A 22,894-nucleotide genomic window follows, 5' to 3' on the forward strand; every position below is an offset into this window, starting at 1 on the left:
TTTATTGTTTACTCTTACACCAGAAGGACCGTACCCGTCAGTCTGACCGATGAGCGTTGTTTAACATTTAATAAATAGCGTACATTTTAATTTATGGACTTTGTTTTTCATGACTTGGTGGTTTGCAATTTCTGTAAAAGACAAATTTCTATTACAAAAAATGAGCGAATTATAAACATTTTTACCTTAAGGGATCGCAGCTGGTCACTCTGACCGTTGAGATATATTTTACGTTTCGTGTCTGTAAAGGTGCAACAGTGGATTTTTTTCATTTGCTTAGATTATTTTATTTCATTTCTGTGATCTCGTTCCGTCACCCTCTTCACATTGTAATTTATTTAGTGGAACAGTGGGCATGCTTTAGTTGCTGTTCTCTCTCAATACGTTGTGCTTTGTGGAAGTTTCGCGCACTTCCTCATCATTATGGCGCGCCAGTGTTTTCTTTCGGATGAAGAATTAGTGAATTACATTAACACTTTACCAGAAGAAGATTCTGAAGGAGAAGGATTTTAGAATGTGATGATTTGGATGATAAAATTGACAAAGGTTACAAAGATGACGTGGAATATCAGCCCCAAAATATGGCGAATCATCAGAATCAGAAGATGAATATTCAAAACCTGTTCAACGACATACGAATAACCCAGTGCTTACACGTTCGAATTCAGTGACACCACAAATTCGTACTCGCAGCCGAGCATCTCAGCATCCGGAAGTGCATAGACTGCCGCCTACGGAACTGTGTGGACTCGAATTGCACCAGAGCATGGTCCTGCAAGATTGGGGCGTCACAACGTTTTTTCGTTGCCTGGGCCAACGCATAACCCTAAGAAACTTATAGTCGCAGGCAGTTACTTGAGTACGTGGTGAATGTTGGTAGACAATAATATTCTACAGAACATGAAAAACTTCACAGAAACTAGAGTGCGAGAACTTCTCCAAGATGACACATGGGTACTTGATAATGCCGAATTTGAAGCTGCCATAGCTAAAATGTATACACATGGACTTTATGGATGAAAGTATTTCACCCTGAAACTCCTGTTGTGTCAAGTGTGGGACCGGCATTTTTTCTCGCACTATGGGAAGAAATAAGTTCATAAAAGTCATGCGATATTTAAGATTCGATGACAAGCACACACGTGCCGAAAGACTAAAGACCTTCGCAACAGCGACCCCAGCCCCGAATTCATTTGTAGTCAACTGTATCCAGAACTATAAACCAGGTGCATTTATAACCATAGATGAGCAGCTCTGTCCATGCAAACCTCGGGCCGCTATATACAATACTAGACAAATTTGATTTGAAGTTCTGGCTTGCAGCAGATACTAGTAACAAGTATATGGTGAATGGATTTCCTTACTTGGGTAAACAAAGTGAAAGACCAACTAACATGCCTGTTGCAGAGCCTACTGTTACATGTCTCGTGCAACCTTAAACTTCGAAAGGAAGAAATCTAACATGTTACAGGTTCTTCACAGTCAAACATCTTGCAGAGCAGCTGAAGCGGGAGAACGCAACCATGGTGGGTACACTAAAGGAAACCCGAAGAGAAGTTCCTCCAGCAACAAAGTCTACTGCCGTATCTTTGTATGATACTATTTTATACAAATCTGTTGACACAACTATTACTTTCTATCAGGGGTAGACCAAGAAAAATGTTCTTCTATTGAGCACAATGCACCAGTCAATTGCAATGGATCAACAAGCACAAAAGAAACTCCTTGAAACTGTGAGTTTCTATAATTCCATTAAATTCTGAGTTGATATTCTGGACCAGATGTCTCGTCTGTACACTGTCAAGTTTGGCTGCCGAAATGGCCTATATATGTGTTTTTCATCATCGTAGAGTTCCTTATTTACTTTGCTGGAATCAACGCCTGGATCCTTTACAGAAAGACAACAGGAGAAAAAGCTAGCTGGCGATTGTTTCTTTTTCAAATTAGCATAGGAACTCTCCTCTGTGTATGTACCATCAAGGAAAGGACCGGTTCATACATTCATTGTGACCACTGAAATACGTAAGGTGCCGTACCAGTACAGAAGGCCTGCCAAATAGGAGGATGCAAAAGTTCGAACAAAACTAAAAGTGTGTGTGTGCAGTGCAAGAAATTCATTATTCGTCCATGTGCTGGAAATGTTCCGTATGTTTGTGCAAATTTGTTTGACAAAGATGGTGGCTTTGACTGAAAAATTGTCATAGAGAAAAAAAATGTTATTTTCTCGTTATCGCTACAGCAATTTGTGTCATTTTTTCTTTATTTTTTCGTACTCAGTATGTGTTGATGACCTGTTCGGAGCTTTGTCCGAGTACAAGTCACACAGATAAAAAATGTTATTGTATAATTATATGTTTATTTGCATTTGTAAGTTAAGTTTAATTTTATTTTGTATTTACAATATATTCTTTCGTTTTTTTGTGTGTGAAATCTTATGGGACTTAACTGCTAAGGTCATCAGTCCCTAAGCTTACACACTACTTAACCTAAATTATCCTAAGGACAAACACACACACCCATGCCCGAGGGAGGACTCGAACCTCCGCCGGGACCAGCCGCACAGTCCATGACTGCAGCGCCTGAGACCGCTCGGCTAATACCGCGCGGCATATATTCTTTACTTCGATCTTTTTTATTTAATTAAATATACTTTCTACAGAAATTTTTAAGCGTAACACATTGGTACGATAAGTATAATTCACTACTTACCTGTAAAGGCGCTGTACTGAAGTAACTTAAGAAGTACAACTGAAAACAAAGAAGAAAAACTTTACCTGTCAAATGACTAATAGCAATCCTTCTAGGTAGTTCGCTAATGCTGGTCCTCTTAGTGCAAGACATGCGGAAGATAATCACTGCATACCATCTAGCAATAACAAGACTTAACAGATATGATACTCAAATGGTTCAAATGACTCTGAGCACTATGGGACTTGACGTCTGAAGTCATCAGTCCACTAGACTTAGAACTACTTAAACCTAATTAACATAAGGACATCACACACATCCATGCCCGAGGCAGGATTCGAACCTGCGACCGTAGCAGCAGCGCAGTTCCACACTGAAGCGCCTAGAACCGCTCGGTCACAGCAGTCGGCAGAGATGATACTGAGCTACCCTGATGTATGTACAACTGTCATGATGTACGTAACAGAATTTACAGTTTTTGCAAAAACTGAGCGTCTATTTTCAAGCTAAAAATGTTTAAAAAATAACCTCTGGTTCCTGGGCTTCACAGACAAAATTGGTTTTTTGAAGGAAATCACCTTTTTGCCAGTGACTATAATGATTTATTTTCTTGATACTGTTAATGGCAGAAAGATGATGTACTCCAAATAACTTACAAAATACTTGCTTTCTACACTGGTTAAATACGGGTTACCTGAATAGGTGAAAGCAGTGCATATGGTCATAGGATTGTTTGTCTGAAGAATGGGCTGAACAGAAATTTTGAAAAATCTTAACTAGTAGAACTCAGAGCAAGACATTTTACATCTCATAAGAACGTGCTGTAAGAGACGACGATCTGAGGGTGATTGGATGCAGATGTGCGAGTCAGGGGAGGGGGTGTTAGAAGGAGAGGGAAGGCCCCTTTTAGGAAGTTACCCCGGGTCTCCCATGACGGTAGTTGCCCACATGGTATTATACACACAATATAACTTCGTAATTTCATGGGGGATGTAACGAATGTAGGTATGTTATCGCTTCCTAGCATGTGGCCTGCTGTTGGAAGGAGCAGACAACGCAGTGGAACGAACACTGCATTCGGCTTGCCTACTTCAATGCAAAGCTGCTACGGCGCGCTGTTTTGATTGGTAGCTAACGTATATAAAGGTGGGAAAGATCCGTGCGGACCCACAGTCATCGTACATCTCCCAGAAAAGTGCCACATTATATTGTGCATATAAGCTAACGGAAAAAAATCGCAACACCAAAAAATAATTATTGTAGAGTAATGAAATTTCAGAGATGCATGTGACTAGGTAGCATATTTAAGATCACAGATCATTGCAAGATCACAGGATACCGTAAGTGCGTGATAAGCCATTGAAAATGGGAAATGTTGGTGCATTAATAGCTGGCGTAACCACCAGAATGTTGAATGCAAGCATGTAAACATGAATGAATTGTGTTGTACAGGTGCCAGATGCCAGTTTTTGGGATGGAATTCCATGCCTATTACACTTGGTCGGTCAATACAGGAACAGTAAATCCTTTTTGTGGATGATGCTTGCATTGTCGTCCGATGATGGCCCGTATGCGTTCGATTGGAGACAGATCTCACGATCGAGCAGGCCAAGGCAACACGTCGAAGCTCTGTAGAGCTTGTTGAGTTACAATAGCGGTGTGTGGGAGAGCGTTATCCTGATGAAAACACCCCCTGGAATACCGTTCCTGAATGGCAGCACAACAGGTCGAATCACCAGACTGACGTACAGATTTATAATCAGGATGCGTGGGATAACCACGAGACTTCTCCTGGTATTATATGAAATCACACTGCAGACCTTACCTTCCGATGTTGGTCCAATGTATGTAGCACACAGACAGGCTGATTGCAGGCCCTCAAACGGTCTCCTAACCAACTGAGCAGCCATCACATCCTATACACATACAATTCTCCAGTGACAGAGAAAGGCTTTCCATTCTCCTTAGAATCGTAGAACGTCATACGAGGGCAGTTCAATAAGTAATGCAACACATTTTTTTCTGAAACAGGGGTTGTTTTATTCAGCATTGAAATACACCAGGTTATTCCCCAATCTTTTAGCTACACAACACTATTTTTCAACGTAATCTCCATTCAATGCTATGGCCTTACGCCACCTTGAAATGAGGGCCTGTATGCCTGCACGGTACCATTCCACTGGTCGATGTCAGAGCCAACGTCGTACTGCATCAATAACTTCTTCATCATCCGCGTAGTGCCTCCCACGGATTGCGTCCTTCATTGGGCCAAACATATGGAAATCCGACGGCGCGAGATCGGGGCTGTAGGGTGCATGAGGAAGAACAGTCCACTGAAGTTTTGTGAGCTCCTCTTGGGTGCGAAGACTTGTGTGAGGTCTTGCGTTGTCATGAAGAAGGAGAAGATCGTTCAGATTTTTGTGCCTACGAACACACTGAAGTCGTTTCTTCAATTTCTGAAGAGTAGCACAATACACTTCAGAGTTGATCGTTTGACCATGGGGAAGGGCATCGAACAGAATAATCCCTTCAGCGTCCCAGAAGACTGTAACCATGACTTTACCGGCTGAGGGTATGGCTTTAAACTTTTTCTTGGTAGGGGAGTAGGTGTGGCGCCACTCCATTGATTGCCGTTTTGTTTCAGTTTAGAAGTGATGAACCCATGTTTCATCGCCTGTAACAATCTTTGACAAGAAATTGTCACCCTCAGCCACATGACGAGCAAGCAATTCCGCACAGATGGTTCTCCTTTGCTCTTTATGGTGTTCGGTTAGGCAACGAGGGACCCAGCGGGAACAAACCTTTGAATATCCCAACCGGTGAACAATTGTGACAGCACTACCAACAGAGATGTCAAGTTGAGCACTGAGTTGTTTGATGGTGATCTGTCGATCATCTCGAACGAGTGTGTTCGCACGCTCCGCCATTGCAGGAGTCACAGCTGTGCACGGCCGGCCCGCACGCGGGAGATCAGACAGTCTTGCTTGACCTTGCGGCGATGATGACACATGCTTTGCCCAACGACTCACCGTGCTTTTGTCCACTGCCAGATCACCGTAGACATTCTGCAAGCGCCTATGAATATCTCAGATGCCCTGGTTTTCCGCCAAAAGAAACTCGATCACTGCCCGTTGTTTGCAACGCACATCCGTTACAGACGCCATTTTAACAGCTCCGTACAGCGCTGCCACCTGTCGGAAGTCAATGAAACTATACGAGACGAAGCGGGAATGTTTGAAAATATTCCACAAGAAATTTCCGGTTTTTTCAACCAAAATTGGCCGAGAAAAAAAAAGTGTTGCATTACTTATTGAACTGCCCTCGTACTTCACCAGTAACGCTATGCTCTTCGTCTTGACTCTTCAAGAGGTTCATCGTCAATGTTTCCACTACAATCATTGTCTTTATGGATGTCAACGAAACCCAAAAATCTTTTGACTGATTTGCCGTCACCATCAATATATCTTGTAGCTAAACTCAGTTGAGCGACGTGCGCTATATCCGCAGTCTTACCAAAGATTATGCTGTAATAACGAGAATCTTTGATTTCCTCCAGTACTCTTGATAAAATCACTGTTTCACAGCATGAAATAATTTCATTATACGTTGTTTTATTTATGTAAGGGGCGTTTGCTTTAGTCGTCACACAGCGATGTTTTAGTTGTAAGTCTCCAGTGTCAATTCTAAATCTTAGAAGAGTTCTAAAGTTTCCCTCGTTACTCGCTATACTTTAATGACCATTTTCGTTCTCTAATGGACTCCCATCATCTCTATGCCTCTGCTGAGGAATATTTTGCATTCCATGAAACATGATGGTTTTTATTATAGGTACAAGATGACCTCTGTTTTCCCTAATGCTTTCCATTTTCTGCCTAAACAATTGATTTATAACCTACAGTTCGCGGTTGTCTCGTGTCGCCAAAAATCTGTTGACGCTCCAACGTGGTACTTGAGTTGAGAGTGGGTCTCAAGGTCACCTTCTTTGCCAATACGTTTGTCAAACTTTGTTAGTGGTTCAGTCACAAGTTTCTTGGCGGTAATGGATTTCTTCCCTCCAACCATTTTATTATTCACAAAATTTGAACAGTTAATGCAAAGAAGTCCCTTTTTAACCGGTGAGAACACCAGCCATGGATACTGTTCAAAGTGATTATCATCTACTTGTCTGGGTTCAACTTACCCCCTCTTGTTGTGCTCGGAAGTAGGAAAGATATAACCTTTTTCAGGTATCTTTGGAGCTGTGGGAAGCTTGTGTTTTCTGTCATCACTAAAATATTTCTTGACGCTAATATATCCAAATAATTCGCAATATCCATGGGATTAAAGGAATCAGTCAATGAACTTTGTTGTGGGAGTTTCGACAAAGTGCTGAGCTCTGCTTATAATCTGGTGATGTTTTTGCAGATGAATGGCTTACCGGAATCTTCAGATGTTTCTACTTTTCTTTTTCTTATTACATAACGATCCATTTTATTATATCGTTGCGAGGCAGGTAAATTAGATGCCAATTATTCTCGAATAAACACTTTATTCACACTGTAAAATGCAACACTAGTACACTTAGCACTAAAACACACATGGTCACACTACACGTATTTATAATATCATTAAGCACAACACTGACTGAAGTCCGCGGTAATGGCACAGTTATGTTAGACTGTGGTAATAGCCAATAATCGCAGTTGTTCACTTTTTATCACTTCCAGGTTATCGCGACGATTGTAGTTTTCAAACTGACTACCTGGAAGCGACTGGCAGCGACTCTGCTTCCCTTACATATGTGGCTCGGTTGTTTTGAGATCATTCACTGCCAGAATGTTCGCTTCCAGACTTTTATGGAGTGCGAATAGCGAGTTTCCAATGATGACATTGACATTATCTGGCAATTTATGTGTGTGAAACTTTTATTGGCGATTCCGTTCCTTTCTAGTGCATTCAATAGAGGGCCTATAGAGCAACATTGCGTTTTTAGGAATCTTCTCGAAAGTCACTGTTATCGGAGATATACGCATCAATAGTTTCCCATACCTAACTCATATTACGAGTTGTTGTTATTGTTGTTGTTGTGGTCTTCAGTCCTGAGACTGATTTGATGCAGCTCTCCATGCTACTCTATACTGTGCAAGCTTCTTCATCTCCCAGTATTTACTGCAACCTACATCCTTCTGAATTTGCTTAGTGTATTCATCTCTTGGTTTCCCTCTACGAGTTCTACCCTCCACGCTGCCCTCCAATGCTAAACTTGTGATCCCTCGATGCCTCAGAACATGCCCTACCAACCGGTCCCTTCTTCTGGTCAAGTTGTGCCACAAACTCCTCTCCTCCTCAATTCTACTCAATACCTCCTCATTAGTTACGTGATCTACCCATCTAATCTTCAGCATTCTTCTGTAGCACCACATTTCGAAAGCTTCTATTCTCTTCTTGTCCAAACTATTTATTGTCCATGTTTAACTTCAATACATGGCTACATTCCATACAAATACTTTCAGAAACGATTTCCTGACACTTAAATCTATACTCGATGTTAATAAATTCCTCTTCTTCAGCAACGCTTTCCTTGCCATTGCCAGTCTACATTTTATATCCTCTCTACTTCAACCATCATCAATTATTTTGCTAGCCAAATAGCAAAACTCCTTTACTACTTTAGTGTCTCATTTCCTAATCTAATTCCCTCAGCATCACCAGACTTAATTCGACTACATTCCATGATCCTCGTTTTGCTTTTGTTGATGTTCATCTTATATCCTCCTTTCAAAACACTGTCCATTCCGTTCAACTGCTCTTCCAAGTCCTTTGCTGTCTCTGATAGTATTACAATGTCATCGGCGAACCTCAAGGTTTTTATTTCTTCTCCGTGGATTTTAATACCTACTCCGAATTTTTCTTTTGTTTCCTTTACTGCTTGCTCAATATACAGATTGAATAACATCGGGGATAAGCTACAACCATGTCTCACTCCCTTCCCAGCCACTGCTTCCTTTTCCTCGACTCTTATAACTGCCATCTGCTTTCTGTACAAATTGTAAATAGCCTTTCGCTCCCTGTATTTTACCCCTGCCACCTTCAGAATTTGAAAGAGAGTATTTCAGTCAACATTGTCAAAAGCTTTCTCTAAGTCTATAAATGCTAGAAACGTAGGTTTGCCTTTCCTTAATCTTTCTTCTAAGAAAAGGCATAAGGGCAGTATTGCCTTACGTGTTCCAACATTTCTATGGAATCCAAACTGATTTTTCCCGAGGTCAACTTCTACCAGTTTTTCTATTCATCTGTAAAGAATTTGCGTTAGTATTTTGCAGCTGTGACTTATTAAACTGATAGTTCGGTAATTTTCACATCTGTCAACACCTTTTTTTTTGGGATTGGAATTATTATATTCTTCTTGAAGTCTGAGGGTATTTCCCTGTCTCATACATCTTGTTCGCAAGGTGGTAGAGTTTTGTCATGACTGGCTCTCCCAAGGCCGTCAGTAGTTCTAATGGAATGTTTTCTACTCCCGGGGCCTTGTTTCGACTCAGGTCTTTCAGTGTTCTGTCAAACTTTTGGCGCAGTATCGTATCTCCCATTTCATCTTCATCTACACTCTCTTCCATTTCCATAATACTGTCCTCAAGTACATCGCCCTTGTATAGACCCTCCATATACTCCTTCCACCTTTCTGCTTTCCCTTCTTTGCTTAGAACTGGGTTTCCATCTGAGCTCTTGATATTCATACAAGCGGTTCTCTTTTCTCCAAAGGTCTCTTTAATTTTCCTGTAGGCAGTATCTATCTTACCCCTAGTGAGATAAGCCTCTACATCCTTACATTTCTCCTCTAGCCATTCCTGCTTAGCAGTTTTGCGCTTTCTGTTGATCTCATTTTTGAGACGTTTGTATTCCTTTTTGCCTGCTTCAGTTCCTGCATTTTTATATTTTCTCCTTTCATCAATTAAATTCAATATTTCTTCTGTTACCCAAGGATTTCTACCAGCCCTCATCTTTTTACCTACTTGATCGTTTGCTGCCTGCACTACTTCATCCCTCAGAGCTACCCATTCTTTTTCTACTGTATTTGTTTCCCCCATTCCTGTACATTGTTCCCTTATGCTCTCCCTGAAACTCTCTACAACCTCTGGTTTAGTCAGTTTATCAAGGTCCCATCTCCTTAAATTACCACCTTTTTGCAGTTTCTTCAGTTTTAATCTACAGTTCATAACCAATAGATTGTGGTCAGAGTCCACATCTTCCCCTGGAAATTTCTTACAATTTAAAACCTGGTTCCTAAATCTCTGTCTTACCATTATATAATCTATCTGATACCTTTTAGTATCTCCAGGGTTCTTCCATGTATGCAACCTTTTTTCATGATTCTTGAACCAAGTGTTAGCTATGATTAATTTATGCTCTGTGCAAAATTCTACCAGACGGCTTCCTCTTTCATTCCTTACTCCCAATCCATATTCACCTACTATGTTTCCTTCTCTCCCTTTTCCTACTCTCGAATTCCAGTCACCCATGACTATTAAATTTTCGTCTCCCTCCACTACCTGAATAATTTCTTTTATCTCATCATACATTTCATCAATTTCTTCATCATCTACAGAGCTAGTTGGCATATAAATTTGTACTACTGTAGTAGGCATGGGCTTCGTGTCCATCTTGGCCACAATAATGCGTTCACTATGCTGTTTGTAGTAGCTTACCCGCACTCTTATTTTTTTATTCATTATTAAACCTACTCCTGCATTACCCCTATTTGATTTTGTATTTATAATCCTGCATTCACCTGACCAAAAGTCTTGTTCCTCCTGCCACCGAACTTCACTAATTCCCACTATATCTAACTTTAACCTATCCATTTCCCTTTTTAAATTTTCTGACCTACCTGCCCAATTAAGGGCTCTGACATTCCACACTCTGATCCGTAGAACGCCAGTTGTCTTTCTCCTGATAACGACGTCCTCCTGAGTAGTCCCCACCCGGAGATCCGAATGGGGGACTATTTTACCTCCGGAATACTTTACCCAAGAGGACGCCATCATTGAGTTAGGTATGGGAAACCATTGAGAAATTACTATGAATTGCTATTATTAATACTTCACAGTCAACTGATCACTCTCACTCTTGACTAATCTTCACACTTGCACTTGACAACAAGGACTTTTACTTAGTCATTCTTCAATCTTAAAATTTCTGCTTCTGGATGTAAACTAGCTTCCTATTCGGTGAATAGTCCGTATATATAATGCTACATATCGAAGGTTCTCTGTGCAAGAAAACAGTAGAATATTATCGACATTTCTCAAAAAAATGCCAGACAGAATAATGTCACGAAATATGTTAGCTATGTATGTGCCAGACCGATACGTATAAAATTCGATGATGAGCGTGCTACATAGAAAAGTACAACTACTCAATAATTCAATTCAGTCGAGTCTACTGATGAAAGAAACAAACGAATAGCATGCGGGCTGACTGGTGGGGGCAGTGCAGGTGGAAATGTGGGCAACCCCGCAAGGGGTGCGGGAGGGGGGTGCCCTGCAAGCCCACCATATGTGTTCACCACTGGGTCTTAGGCATAAATTAGTCTTACCTGCTATTCCGTTGTGAAATGTATGAGGGAGATTATTATGCTTGGCTAACTTGAATACAAGTTCACACAGCTCTTCAAGAATAAGTCCAAGAAACTGAGCTTTTATTTTCGTCAGACACTGCACAAGTTCTCTTTCCTGCTCCTCATTAACAATACATATACAACATCCCATTTTGTACGCCGGGTTCTCCCTTCTTTTCTTAACGTGACACTCCAGTGTTGTTTGGGTCATGTGACATTGCCCTTTTGCATCCCATAGAGCTATTCACAGCAGCCTGAACTGCTTCTTCCATGAATACACTGCACAACTGTCGCCTTCGGTCTTCCTTTCATATGTTCTTATCATTCTGAAGCACAGAACTGCAAAAAGGATCCATCAGAATAAATAAATTGTAATCACATATGAAGTAGGGCAGAATGCAGTACTACCCATTAGACCACACCCATTTTCCGCCACAAGCATCATTTTTACAGTTATGAGGTCTTGACAGCAAACGTAATTCAAATATTTTAAGGAATGTATGGGAATAAGAATCTCATAAGGTACACTTCAGGCAGTGCCAAAAATAACACAAACACATGAAAGGAATGGTGACAAACTGTTGTGTGGCAGGAGACAGCCATGTGATGTCAATGTACTGAAAGATTCGTACAGATTGCACCACTTACTGTGGAGATAAGAGCTATATCCTGTTCTGCCCCACTACCCCTTTTACTCCACCTTCATTAAGAAGAACTGTCTCTAAAGGAATGTTTCTATAAATAGAATGACTCTGCCCATCTCTAGCCAACATTACTTGACATAATCGCTATGAAAGATGTGTGAGAACTGATGTTTTCTCATGTAAGCTTGCACTTTCAACCAGCTGTGTGCTGATGGCTTAATTTCTTAAATGGCTCTTGTATATACCAATATACAAAAGTGGAGATAAGTGACTGACCTCTAATTGTAGATCAATCTTACTCCTTTCATAGTTCTCTGAGATGTTTGAGAATGTAGCATGCAACGAGATACAGGGCCACATTAGCAAATGAAACAACAGAAAAAAGATTAAATTCAGATTGGACATGCCATAAGGTTCATTGATTGGTGTACTACTGTTCTTGGTCTAAAAAAATGATTTACCAGGGACACTGTTGGACTCTTAAAAAGCTGTAGTATTTTCTGGTGACACTAGTATATTGATAACCAGCCCAAACACATTGATTCCAAAGACTGTCAGCAGAATAATAGACAGGGTTTACAACTAGTTCACAGCCAGCAGCAGACTTAACCTTGTGAAAACTCATATTATACAGTTTCATATATGGAGTTCCTGGCCAGTCAGATGAATAATAAATTGAAGTGGAACATGCATGTGGATAAGTTTACCAAAAAGCTCATTTCTGCCCACTTTGCACTCAAAAATCTCTCTCACTGTGTTGACCTGTATTCAGGATTGCTAACATACTATGCATAGGCCCACTGTCATTCACTTCTGGATTATGTTATAACTTGTTGTTAATACACTTTATGGAAGTACTGTAGTCAGCAGTGGTTGTTCTATCTGCTAGCAAATAATTTGACATGATCCACATCCCTAAAAGGTTCTCTGTCATGGTGGAACTTATGGGACATGATGTGTTGATGAACATGCAGATTTCCACAACCGAAAATCAATGATGGATCTGAAACAAAATGACCTCTTCCATTCCAATCATCATGGATTCTGAAAACATCAGGTATTTCTATTTTACAGATTTCAACTCTTTGTCATTGCCACTGTCACTATTATCTATGTCATCATCTTTACATTGGTGCAAGAATTGAACTAGAGCAGTGCTCCAAGATCCTCCTTTGTAAAGGAGCACTTAAATGTGGTGTGCCTGGACACTAACTTTATCTCAGCAGAAACAAGTTTCCAAGCCTGAGTCTAAAATGTTGTCTGGATTGTTCTACAAACATTTATCTAAATGGAATTTGTTTTGCTTTCATTTGTAAACGGATTATTGACACTGAAGTATCTGTTAGCATTTTGAATGTTCCAATTAGCACTTCCCTCCAGATCTTCCGATATGCTACTGCAAGCTCTAAAAGTAGTGTCAGCAGCATACTTGTGTAACATTCATTCACTGATATTTTCTTTCTGGAATATAGAGTGATATTACTATATATCTAAAATCATTGACCACATGCAAGGAGACAGGTAAAAGTAGACAGAACATAGCTTTACAGATAGATATAAGGATGCAAGAATATAGCACAGAAGAATGAAACAAGGAAGTTGGCACTACATGTATTTGAACCATGCCCTCACTAAGTGCACAACTCACAAAGAGTGCTAGTCTCCCTGGGGGCAACACATTCATCAACTAATGATACAGTTTTATATATTCCAATCCTTGAGTAAATTCAAATAACATGCAACAACAACTTAAAACGTACCGTGGTTCAGTTCATATCCTGACATAACATACTACACTGCATAATCACAGAATCATCAAATTAATAAAATACAAATTAAATCATATTACAAAACACAACATGGGATCTACAGATCATTTAACAGATAAAAACAAATCTCTGAGATGTAAATGTTTGTCCATCACTTTTGTTGTCTTATGGTTGCTCACTACTTTATCTGGTGGTTTTGTTACCCTAGCTAAAACATGCTGTTGTACATTTTCTTTCACAGTACCATACCATACATAATTCTACATTTAATACTTACAGTCACTCTCTCCTGTAATTTAACTGACAAATCAATATTGAATTTCTTTTCAAAAGAAGTAAACATTCCTTTGATAAAAAGAAGCACAAGCATTGTCAATATCACCGCAGATGAATTTAATCAATTTTTAGTCAAGGCAGCAAACCCCAGTACCACTCCAACTTCTGATCAGAATATTTCCAGTTCAATGTATGCTCCTTATCTGGATCACATTTCTGGCAATCAGTTTCTTCAAAAATGTGCAAACACTGTGACAATTTTCAAGTAGACACAAATACAAGTATGTGAGATGGTTAAATCAATAGCAAAGTTTACAGTTTATAATATTTATGAATGATCCTCCCAGTAACATGCCCTGTAAATCTGTACTTTATGCTGATGACACAACATTCGTTAGTTCTGGGAAAGACACAAACAAACTGAAACTGGAAAATAAAGAGTACCTTAATCTGTCTAATTCATGGTTCAAAGCTAATGAACTATGCATCAACTATGAAAGGACAGTGAACATCCTTTTCAATTCATCAAACAGTGAAACTGAGTGCTCAACTGTTAAGCTACTTGGTAATACCTTGATTCTAAATAAACTTGGGAGAAACACACAGACCACATATGCATAAAACTCTTATGTGTTACCTTTTTGTTGACTAAACTACATGTGTTTAACAACATCTCTGTTACTTAACTCCTATTATGCCTTCTTCCACTGTCATCCGCAATATGGTATCCTTTTATGGTGTAATTCTGCAGGGGCCAGAAGATTTTCATCTAGCAAAGAAATGGCTATCAGGTCTATTTCTGGAGTTACAAACTGTAAAACCTCCTGCAGAAAAAACTTAAAAAGTGCTATCAGTCACATAATTTTCATACAGTGTTGCCTTCTAAAGATTAAAGAAAACTTAAACAAGCACAGGGATGCTGTATACCAACATAAAACTAGGAAAATAAAACAGACACATATGCCCACAACCAGATTAAAGAAAACACAGTCTAGTTACGAAAACCTGGGCACAAAATTACTTAATATTTTACTGTTACATGTGCATCATGTTCCATGTAATAACTTTAAAACAAAACTGAAAAATGATTGAAAGAAAAGGCTTTCTACAACATTTCAGAACTTCAAAACTGTGATAAATATGACCTGAGATACTAAATTATTTCTAACTGAAAACTATGTTGCATTTACCTTAGTATGTCATTAGCTTATTTAGAGAGAACTTTATGTTGCAACCAGAGGGTCGAGGGACAGAGAATTAATCAACCATTATAACATGTATTGTAAAATCCTAAAGAAAGTTATTCAGACATCAAAAGCACTGTATTATGTAAAAGAAATTGATAACTCCAATAATAAAATGAAGACTGTCTGGCAAATAGTTAACAAGGAGACAGGGAACAATAAAAAAAGAGCTGTAGAAAACTTCATAATCAAACATGAAGGGAATCTTGTGCAAAATCCTGAGATCATAGCTGAAATATTTAATAAACACTTCCTGTCAGTGTCTGAGCAAATAGGCTGCAAGGGTTCTGTGAATGATGCCCTGACCTTTTTGCGAAATGCTTTCCCTAACAAAATCATCCAAATGCATATTAGACCTGTTACAGTATCAGAAATTGAAAGAACAATTGCCTCCATGAAAACCAAGAACTCCTGTGGAGTAGACAATATTTCTAGCAAATTGTTAAAGCAGTGTTGTACTTCTGTAAGCAATATACTGTGTCATATTTTCAATGCCTCTTTGCAGCAAGGAATTGTTCCTGATAGACTAAAGTATGCTATCGTGAAGCCTCTCTTTAAGAAAGGGGAGAAAACTGATGTTAAAAATTTCAGACCAATATCTCTCCTGACTGTGTTTTCAAAGGTACTAGAAAAGCTCATGTATTCTAGAATTTTAGAACACCTACATAAATTCAATATTCTCAGCAAACATCAGTTTGGTTTCCGGAAAGGTCTGTCAACTGAACAAGCAATATATGCTTTTATAGATAAGGTTTTGGAATCTCTAAATGAGAAAATGGTGACAACAGGGTTATTTTGTGATTTATGTAAAGCCTTTGACACTGTGAACCACCAAATACTGTTACTGAAGGCAGACCATGTAGGAATAAGTGGTGTAGCAAATAACTGGCTTCAGTCATACCTGACAGAGAGGAAACAGAAAGTAGTCTTAGATAAGTCAGACAATTTGTGTGGTGGAATGATATCATCGGAATGGAGAGACATAAATTGTGGAGTTCCACAGGGCTCTATTCTTGGTCCGTTACTGTTCCTGTTATTTATAAATGATTTACCTTATTCTTCAATGATTCAGTGCAATTTTACCATCTTTGCAGATGATACTAACATAATGGTTAATGGTCTTAAATGTGAAAATGTTCAAGAGTCTGTTAATACTATTCTTATAGATTTAATGAAATGGTTCACTGCAAATGGTCTTTCACTTAACCTGAGTAAGACTAATTATATTCAGTTCACCCCAACTGCCAAAACTGAGGAAGAAATGACTGTTAAATATGCCACACAGGTCATAGAAAGAGTGGAAGTAACAAAGTTTCTAGGCGTGAAGATTGACTGTAGAGTAAACTGGTCCCATCACATTTTAGATCTTTACAAGAGACTCAGCTCTTCAGTTTTTGTAATGCGAATCATCTCTGTCAGTGCAAACTTAAGCATTAAAAAACCTGCATACTATGGTTACTTCCATTCTTTGATGGCATATGGAATTATTTTCTGGGGAAATCAACCTCTTGCAAAGAAAATATTCGTTGCTCAGAAGCGTGTTGTAAGAGTGATGTCTGGTGTTGATCCTAGATGCAGCTGCAGAAGCCTATTCCGGAATCTGGGAATTCTTACAACTACTTCTCAATATATATACTCACTTATGTGTTTCATAAGTAAAAGCACTGATTTATACAAATGTAACAGTGAATACCATCAGTATAACACAAGGAGGAAACATGATTTCCACACTGAAGGTAAAAATTTGAAGATTGTGCAGAAGGGTGTACAGTCCTCTGGTATAAAGATATTTAATGCTCTTCCTCCAGAAATCAAATGTGAAATTGCCAACAAATCTACATTTAAAGAGCTTCTGAGGCAATTTCTTTTAGCCATGTCATTTTACAGTTTGGAAGAGTTTATGAAACACAGTGAGAAACGGCCTTAAAATAAGATGTATTATCATATAAATTGAACATTAAGCTGAACATTCTTGTCACATATGTAACTCTTTTAGTGTTAACTGCTTATATTTAACAGTCTGGGTTATATGACCTTTTCAGGTTTAATTTACTTTGTTTTATACCTGTAATCTGTAGGTCTAAGGATTCTCATTCCATTATATTGTGTTATGGATCATTGTAGTGGTTAAGTAACTTTATATTCTTTACCTGTAAACATAGTGTACAAGTACTTGTCATTGACAATGTAAAAATTGACACACACTACATCCATGTGAAATTGTCACAGTTGGATCCATGGTGTAAGAAATAAATAAATAAATAAATAAATTATTTTCTACTTGCTGTAAAATTAAGAAATTATTCTCCAATGTATATTTTATGCACCTTGTATGATTATTAGTGTGTATACTGTAACTATGCCAACAAAATGTAATTATATAACATATGTAAACTCCCTATGATGACACTGATTGCATAAAAATTCTCAATGATGGATCAAAATAAATAAATAAGTAATTAAATAAATAGAAGCCTTTTTTTTTCAAAACAAGAAAATATTATATATCTTCCTCTCCCTTCCTTACTTGAATGATAGAATCTTCAGCTTCTACATATTCATTACATAAATTATCTGCCTCATCACTTTCCTTATTCATACTAGTCACATCTAGATTTTCAACATTTTTTTCTGTTATCAAATTTATCATTTCCCTCAAAATTTGTTCCAGCACAAAATTATTCTGCTAAAAATGTAGCACCAACACCCTAATTCAAATACGAACCAACCTCCTCCACCTTGTAGCCCCTATTTCTTCTGGTCTTATCAGTTAAAATTTATTTCTGTGATTGACATGTTGGAAAAAGCCAAAGTTCAAAACCAATGAAAACTGAGAACATTAAAAAAAATTCACTCCATGTGTAAGTCTCTGACATGAAATAAAATAACAGGTGTGTCTCTCACATCCTGGGATCTGAGTGATGTATTCATCTCCTTAACTCTCCCCAGCCTGTCCGTCTCTTCCTCAAGAAAGGAACAAATGTACTCCTAGTCATTAAATTTGCAATGCATGAAGGGATTCAAAATAACTAAATTTTACTTATTGTGTGTATACACTACAGTAGAAAAATAGTTGATAAATTTTGTAGCTGATGTGAGGATACATAGTGGGTAAAATTTAATACACAGAGATTACACTTCAGGCAGCAGCAACAATGGCTCTAACCTGGGTGAATACAGAGCCAAACTAAGCTTGGGAGGCAGATATGACTACATCATTCCACATTCATGCACCTCTGCACCAGAGTACATCAATTACAATGGTTGGTGAGTGGTGACATGTAAGTTTCTCAGCAACATGTGGCCAAATGTTTTCAGTGAGGAACAGATCAGCAGAACATGCATGGCAGGACCACAGGCAAACACCACCAGTATGGAAGTAGGTCAGGACAACATGGATCTTGTGTTATCTCATTGAAAGATAACATTATGGAGGCCATGAAATACAACACAACCACTGGCCTTAACATGCTGTTCAAATCACTGGCTTCACAAACCAGAGCTGATACTGTTGTTTACTGAGTGAATCCCATATTCTCATTGTAGGCGCTGTGTCCATATGATGATGACGATGATTGCAGCTTGGCAACATTCACTCTTCTCAGATCCTCCACATACAGATGTGTCATTTGTGATACTGAATGCACAACAGGCAACTCATATGAAAAGATGACATGATATCACTCCTTTGTCCAGTGTTGACATTGACTTTACCAATGTTATTATCATTATGACTCCTACTTTTACAGTATTCAGTCTCAGCTCAGTACTTTTGAAATACTGAATTTAAAAATTCAACATTAGGAAACAAACCATACCAAAAAAAGAAAGATTTGATTCTTATAGAGATTAGTTTACATACATAGGAAATATTACTCTGAACTTACACAAAGAGTGTATCAATTTCAATGAAATTTGGCTGAGTAACATTTGGGACATAAAGTCTAATATTTCACATAGTACATTTAATTAAATTACACACATCTGTTTATTTATCATCATGCCTCCCATGTGTTGCTTTGGTTCTTGCACAGAAATATCAGGTAGCAGTGGTCATAGTTGCTTCAAGATTGCCATTTACCTTTCAGATTAACTTTTTGACTTCATTATCTTAAAATAGTAAGTGCCTTACAAAACACACTGTCATCCAATTTGAATCACTGAAACACTTTGATTTGACTGACAGTTTTATTCTTTCCTGGGAGCATTTTTTGTAGAATCTCTGTGAAGATAATTTTTTGCTGTCGTATTACAAATATGATCAACTGACTCTATTTATTTTTGATAATTTTGTTTTTGTGATTTAGGACCAAAAATTTTGGTGGTGCGTATATCACCATGGTACCTTTGGAAGGTATTAAAACTGGTGGTAAATGGATTTCCCACTTCCCTTTTGTATGCTGTTATGTGTTGCCAGTACATATAAAAAAGAAGTGTTTTCTGTTTTTCTTTCATGTTTTCTTTTACTTTATTTAAAAAAAATATTTGTTACTGATATTGAAGTTTACTTACCACAATGTGAAAATAAGCCTTGAAACTTTATCATGCAATAAAGGTATGAGCTGCTAAAAGGTCACAATAATGTATATTGCAGAAGTGAAAAATGTTTTCAGATAACAGTAATAATCCCACAACAAATAGAAACTGATTGTTGTAGCAGTTTTCACACACATGTTGCAGAGAACTACCATAAGCTGTCAGGCATAGACAGATGCGGTAAAATGTATCCCCAAAGCTTTCGGACACCTCTAAGTTGGTGGTAAATATGATTCCCAGTGACCACAAATGACACATTAATTTTGTGGTAAGTATATTTCCCAAGTCTCTTCCAGAGACTTCATTGGTGGTCTCCATACTTTCTACTAACCATTAAAACACCATTGTTTGGTGGGATATATACTTACCACAGTCCGGAAGGCTATATTCTACAGCAAACAGAAACTACAGCTAATGCAGCATACTGCCACTAGATGCCAGGAGTGTACAGAAGTGGTAACACATATTTGCTTAAATGCTGTAAAAAATCACATTTAGTGGGAAGTATATCCCCCCCAAGACCTGCAAAAGGGGAAAGCAAATAAAACCTAAAGATAAAACATTAAGAACTGATATCTGTGATGTGATTATGGCACTCCCAATAATTATGTGGCTTGATGAGCTTCAGTGGAACACTGAGATGGTTGGCAGGTTAGAAATAATCAAATTCTATCCCAGAAAATTCATAATGATATTTTTTAACAGAATGTAAAAATTAATAACAGAAATTTTCAGATGTGAGTATTGTAGCAGTAACAAGTACCCTTTATTTGATATTTTATTGATATACTAACTGAGCAATATTTACACTTGTGTCAGATGAAGAGCTGCAGCCAGTTCTCCAGTACTACCAAGGCTCATCAATAGATTCTGGGCTTGTGGCAGATGCTGATGGCTTCCACCTGAACAACAAGAACCTCACTATATTCAGTGGTGCACTACACTATTTCCGAGTGCATCCTTCTTACTGGGAAGACAGAATAGCCAAAATTAGTGCTATGGGACTGGTTGCTGTTGAAACGTAAGTTTATTTCTAAGTGGTTTCTCTGTCTAACTTGCATATGTCAGGAGAATACTGGTTTTCATCTTTTGAGTAGAATGTGTTATTTTGTGTATCAGGATCCACCATTTAAATTATTATGGAAGATAGTTGTAACACTGGCTTCTCCATAAGGTGCCTACTAGGTACAACCAAAAAAAAAAATAAAAGCGGCCCCCCCCCCCCCCCCAAAAAAAGCAAACCTGTTGTGGACCAATATTAAACCAGAAAAAGTGGAACAAACACACAAATAACATTCAGTTTTGGTATAGTAGATGTAACATAATTGCAGACAGATTCAGTCTGGTGGAACATGAAATATGTTCAACTTGGTTCTGTACTTGGTATACTCCTCCAAAAAAGAAAGGAGACTAGGGCTTATTATCTCATCTAGAGCAAGATGGTAGTAAATGAACAATTCAGTTGTTTTTTTATGTACATATATGATTGTTCTTAGGCTTCAAATGATTGTCAACAAAGAAATGTGTAATGTTGAGTGCTGACATAACTACATTAATCTGATGCTGAAGCTACACCATGCAGACAAAATTGCTAAACTACTAATTATTTGTATTAAACTGTGTAGCTGCACTTTTACCAGAAAACTCATATTGTGAAAGTTAAAGTCAGCAGTAATTAGCAGTAGATATCAGAATTGAAATTAATGGGCACAAACTAAATAATTCATTCACTCACTCATTCAGTGTGTTACATAGGTCCAAACAAGAAGTGATACGGAATGAGTCAATATAAACATTAATATAAGGCAAAGACATCATAGAAACTTAATGTATACTGTACTAATAATAAACTATTGCTATACTGCTTAGTGATATTCATGCTAACATCACTTAAATTTACTCAAGTAAATTAGTAAGAAAGCTTCTATTTTAAGAAAAGCGACTGCTTCCTCATTTTTAATATATAGCTTCTGTTTGTCTGGTATTTGTTGCTTAAAAATCCCCAATATTGGTGGTCTATTATGGAAGCTCAAATTTAGTGCAGACTTCAATGTGAGATGATTATAATATTTTCCACAATGAAACTTTGTCTTGAAACCTGACAGAAAATCCAAAGAGAGTCTGGCCATATTGAAGTATGCTAGTGGCAGGACACAATCGATGCCTTCTCTGCACGATAGCAATGGAAATACTGTTAATGACAGTGTTACTAAAAAAGAGTTACTAAACATAGCCTTCTAAAATTCCTTCACTAAAGAAGATTAAGTAAATATACCAGAATTGAAATCAAGAACAGCTACCAACATGAGTAACTTAGAAGTAGATGTCCTTGGATTAATGAAGCAACTTAAATAACTTAATTAAAGCAAGTCTTCCAGTCCAGACTATTTACTAATTTGGTTCCTTTCAGAGTATGCTGATGCAATAGGTCAATACTTGACAATCATACGCAAACACTCACTCAATGACAGATCTGTATGCAAAGACTATAAAGTTGCACTGGTCGCATCAATATTCAAGAAAGGTAATAGGAGCAATCCACTAAGTTACAGGCCCATATAATTAACATTGATATGTAGCAGGATTTTGAAACATGTATTAAGTTCAAACATTGTGAATTACATCAAAGAGAATGATCTATTGACATACCATCAACACAAATTTACAAAACATCATTCTTATGAAACACAAGTAGCTCTTTATTCACATGAATTGTTGAGTGCTATTGACAAGTGTCTTCAAGTTGATTCTGTATTTGTAGATTTCCAGAAGGTTTTTAACATTGTGCCTCACAAGCAGCTTGTAATCAAATTACGTGATTATGGAATATCATCTCAGTTATGTGACTGGGTTCATGATTTCCTGTTAGGAGGTCACAGTTTGTAGTAACTGAAGGAAAGTAATTGAGTAAAACAGAAGTGATTTCTGGCATTTGCTGTCTTAGGTTGTTGGCAGATGATTCTGTCCATTATTGTCTAGTAAAGTCATCAGAAGATCAAAACAAAATGTTCATCATAATAAAATAAGGCAAATCAGAGCTCACACAGACAGATAAAGGTATTTGTTTTATGTGTGCACTGTTTGAGAATTAAATAATAGAGAATTATTGCGAATGTGGTTCAATGAATTCTCTGGCAGGTA

At 38.0% G+C, this 22,894-nt stretch overlaps 1 protein-coding gene across 1 annotated transcript in view; it reads left to right on the top strand.

The window, feature by feature from the left end:
• LOC124803280 (beta-galactosidase-1-like protein 2) overlaps window positions 1–22,894 on the top strand; it is a 257,902-nt gene that overhangs the window by 125,076 nt on the left and 109,932 nt on the right. The window contains exons 2-3 of the mRNA XM_047264463.1: window positions 1,245–1,368; window positions 20,573–20,774. Of these exons, the coding sequence (XP_047120419.1) occupies window positions 1,245–1,368; window positions 20,573–20,774 (326 nt within the window). The remainder of the gene's footprint in view (window positions 1–1,244; window positions 1,369–20,572; window positions 20,775–22,894) is intronic.

Source organism: Schistocerca piceifrons, chromosome 6, assembly GCF_021461385.2.
Source record: "Schistocerca piceifrons isolate TAMUIC-IGC-003096 chromosome 6, iqSchPice1.1, whole genome shotgun sequence".
Lineage (NCBI taxonomy): Eukaryota > Metazoa > Arthropoda > Insecta > Orthoptera > Acrididae > Schistocerca > Schistocerca piceifrons.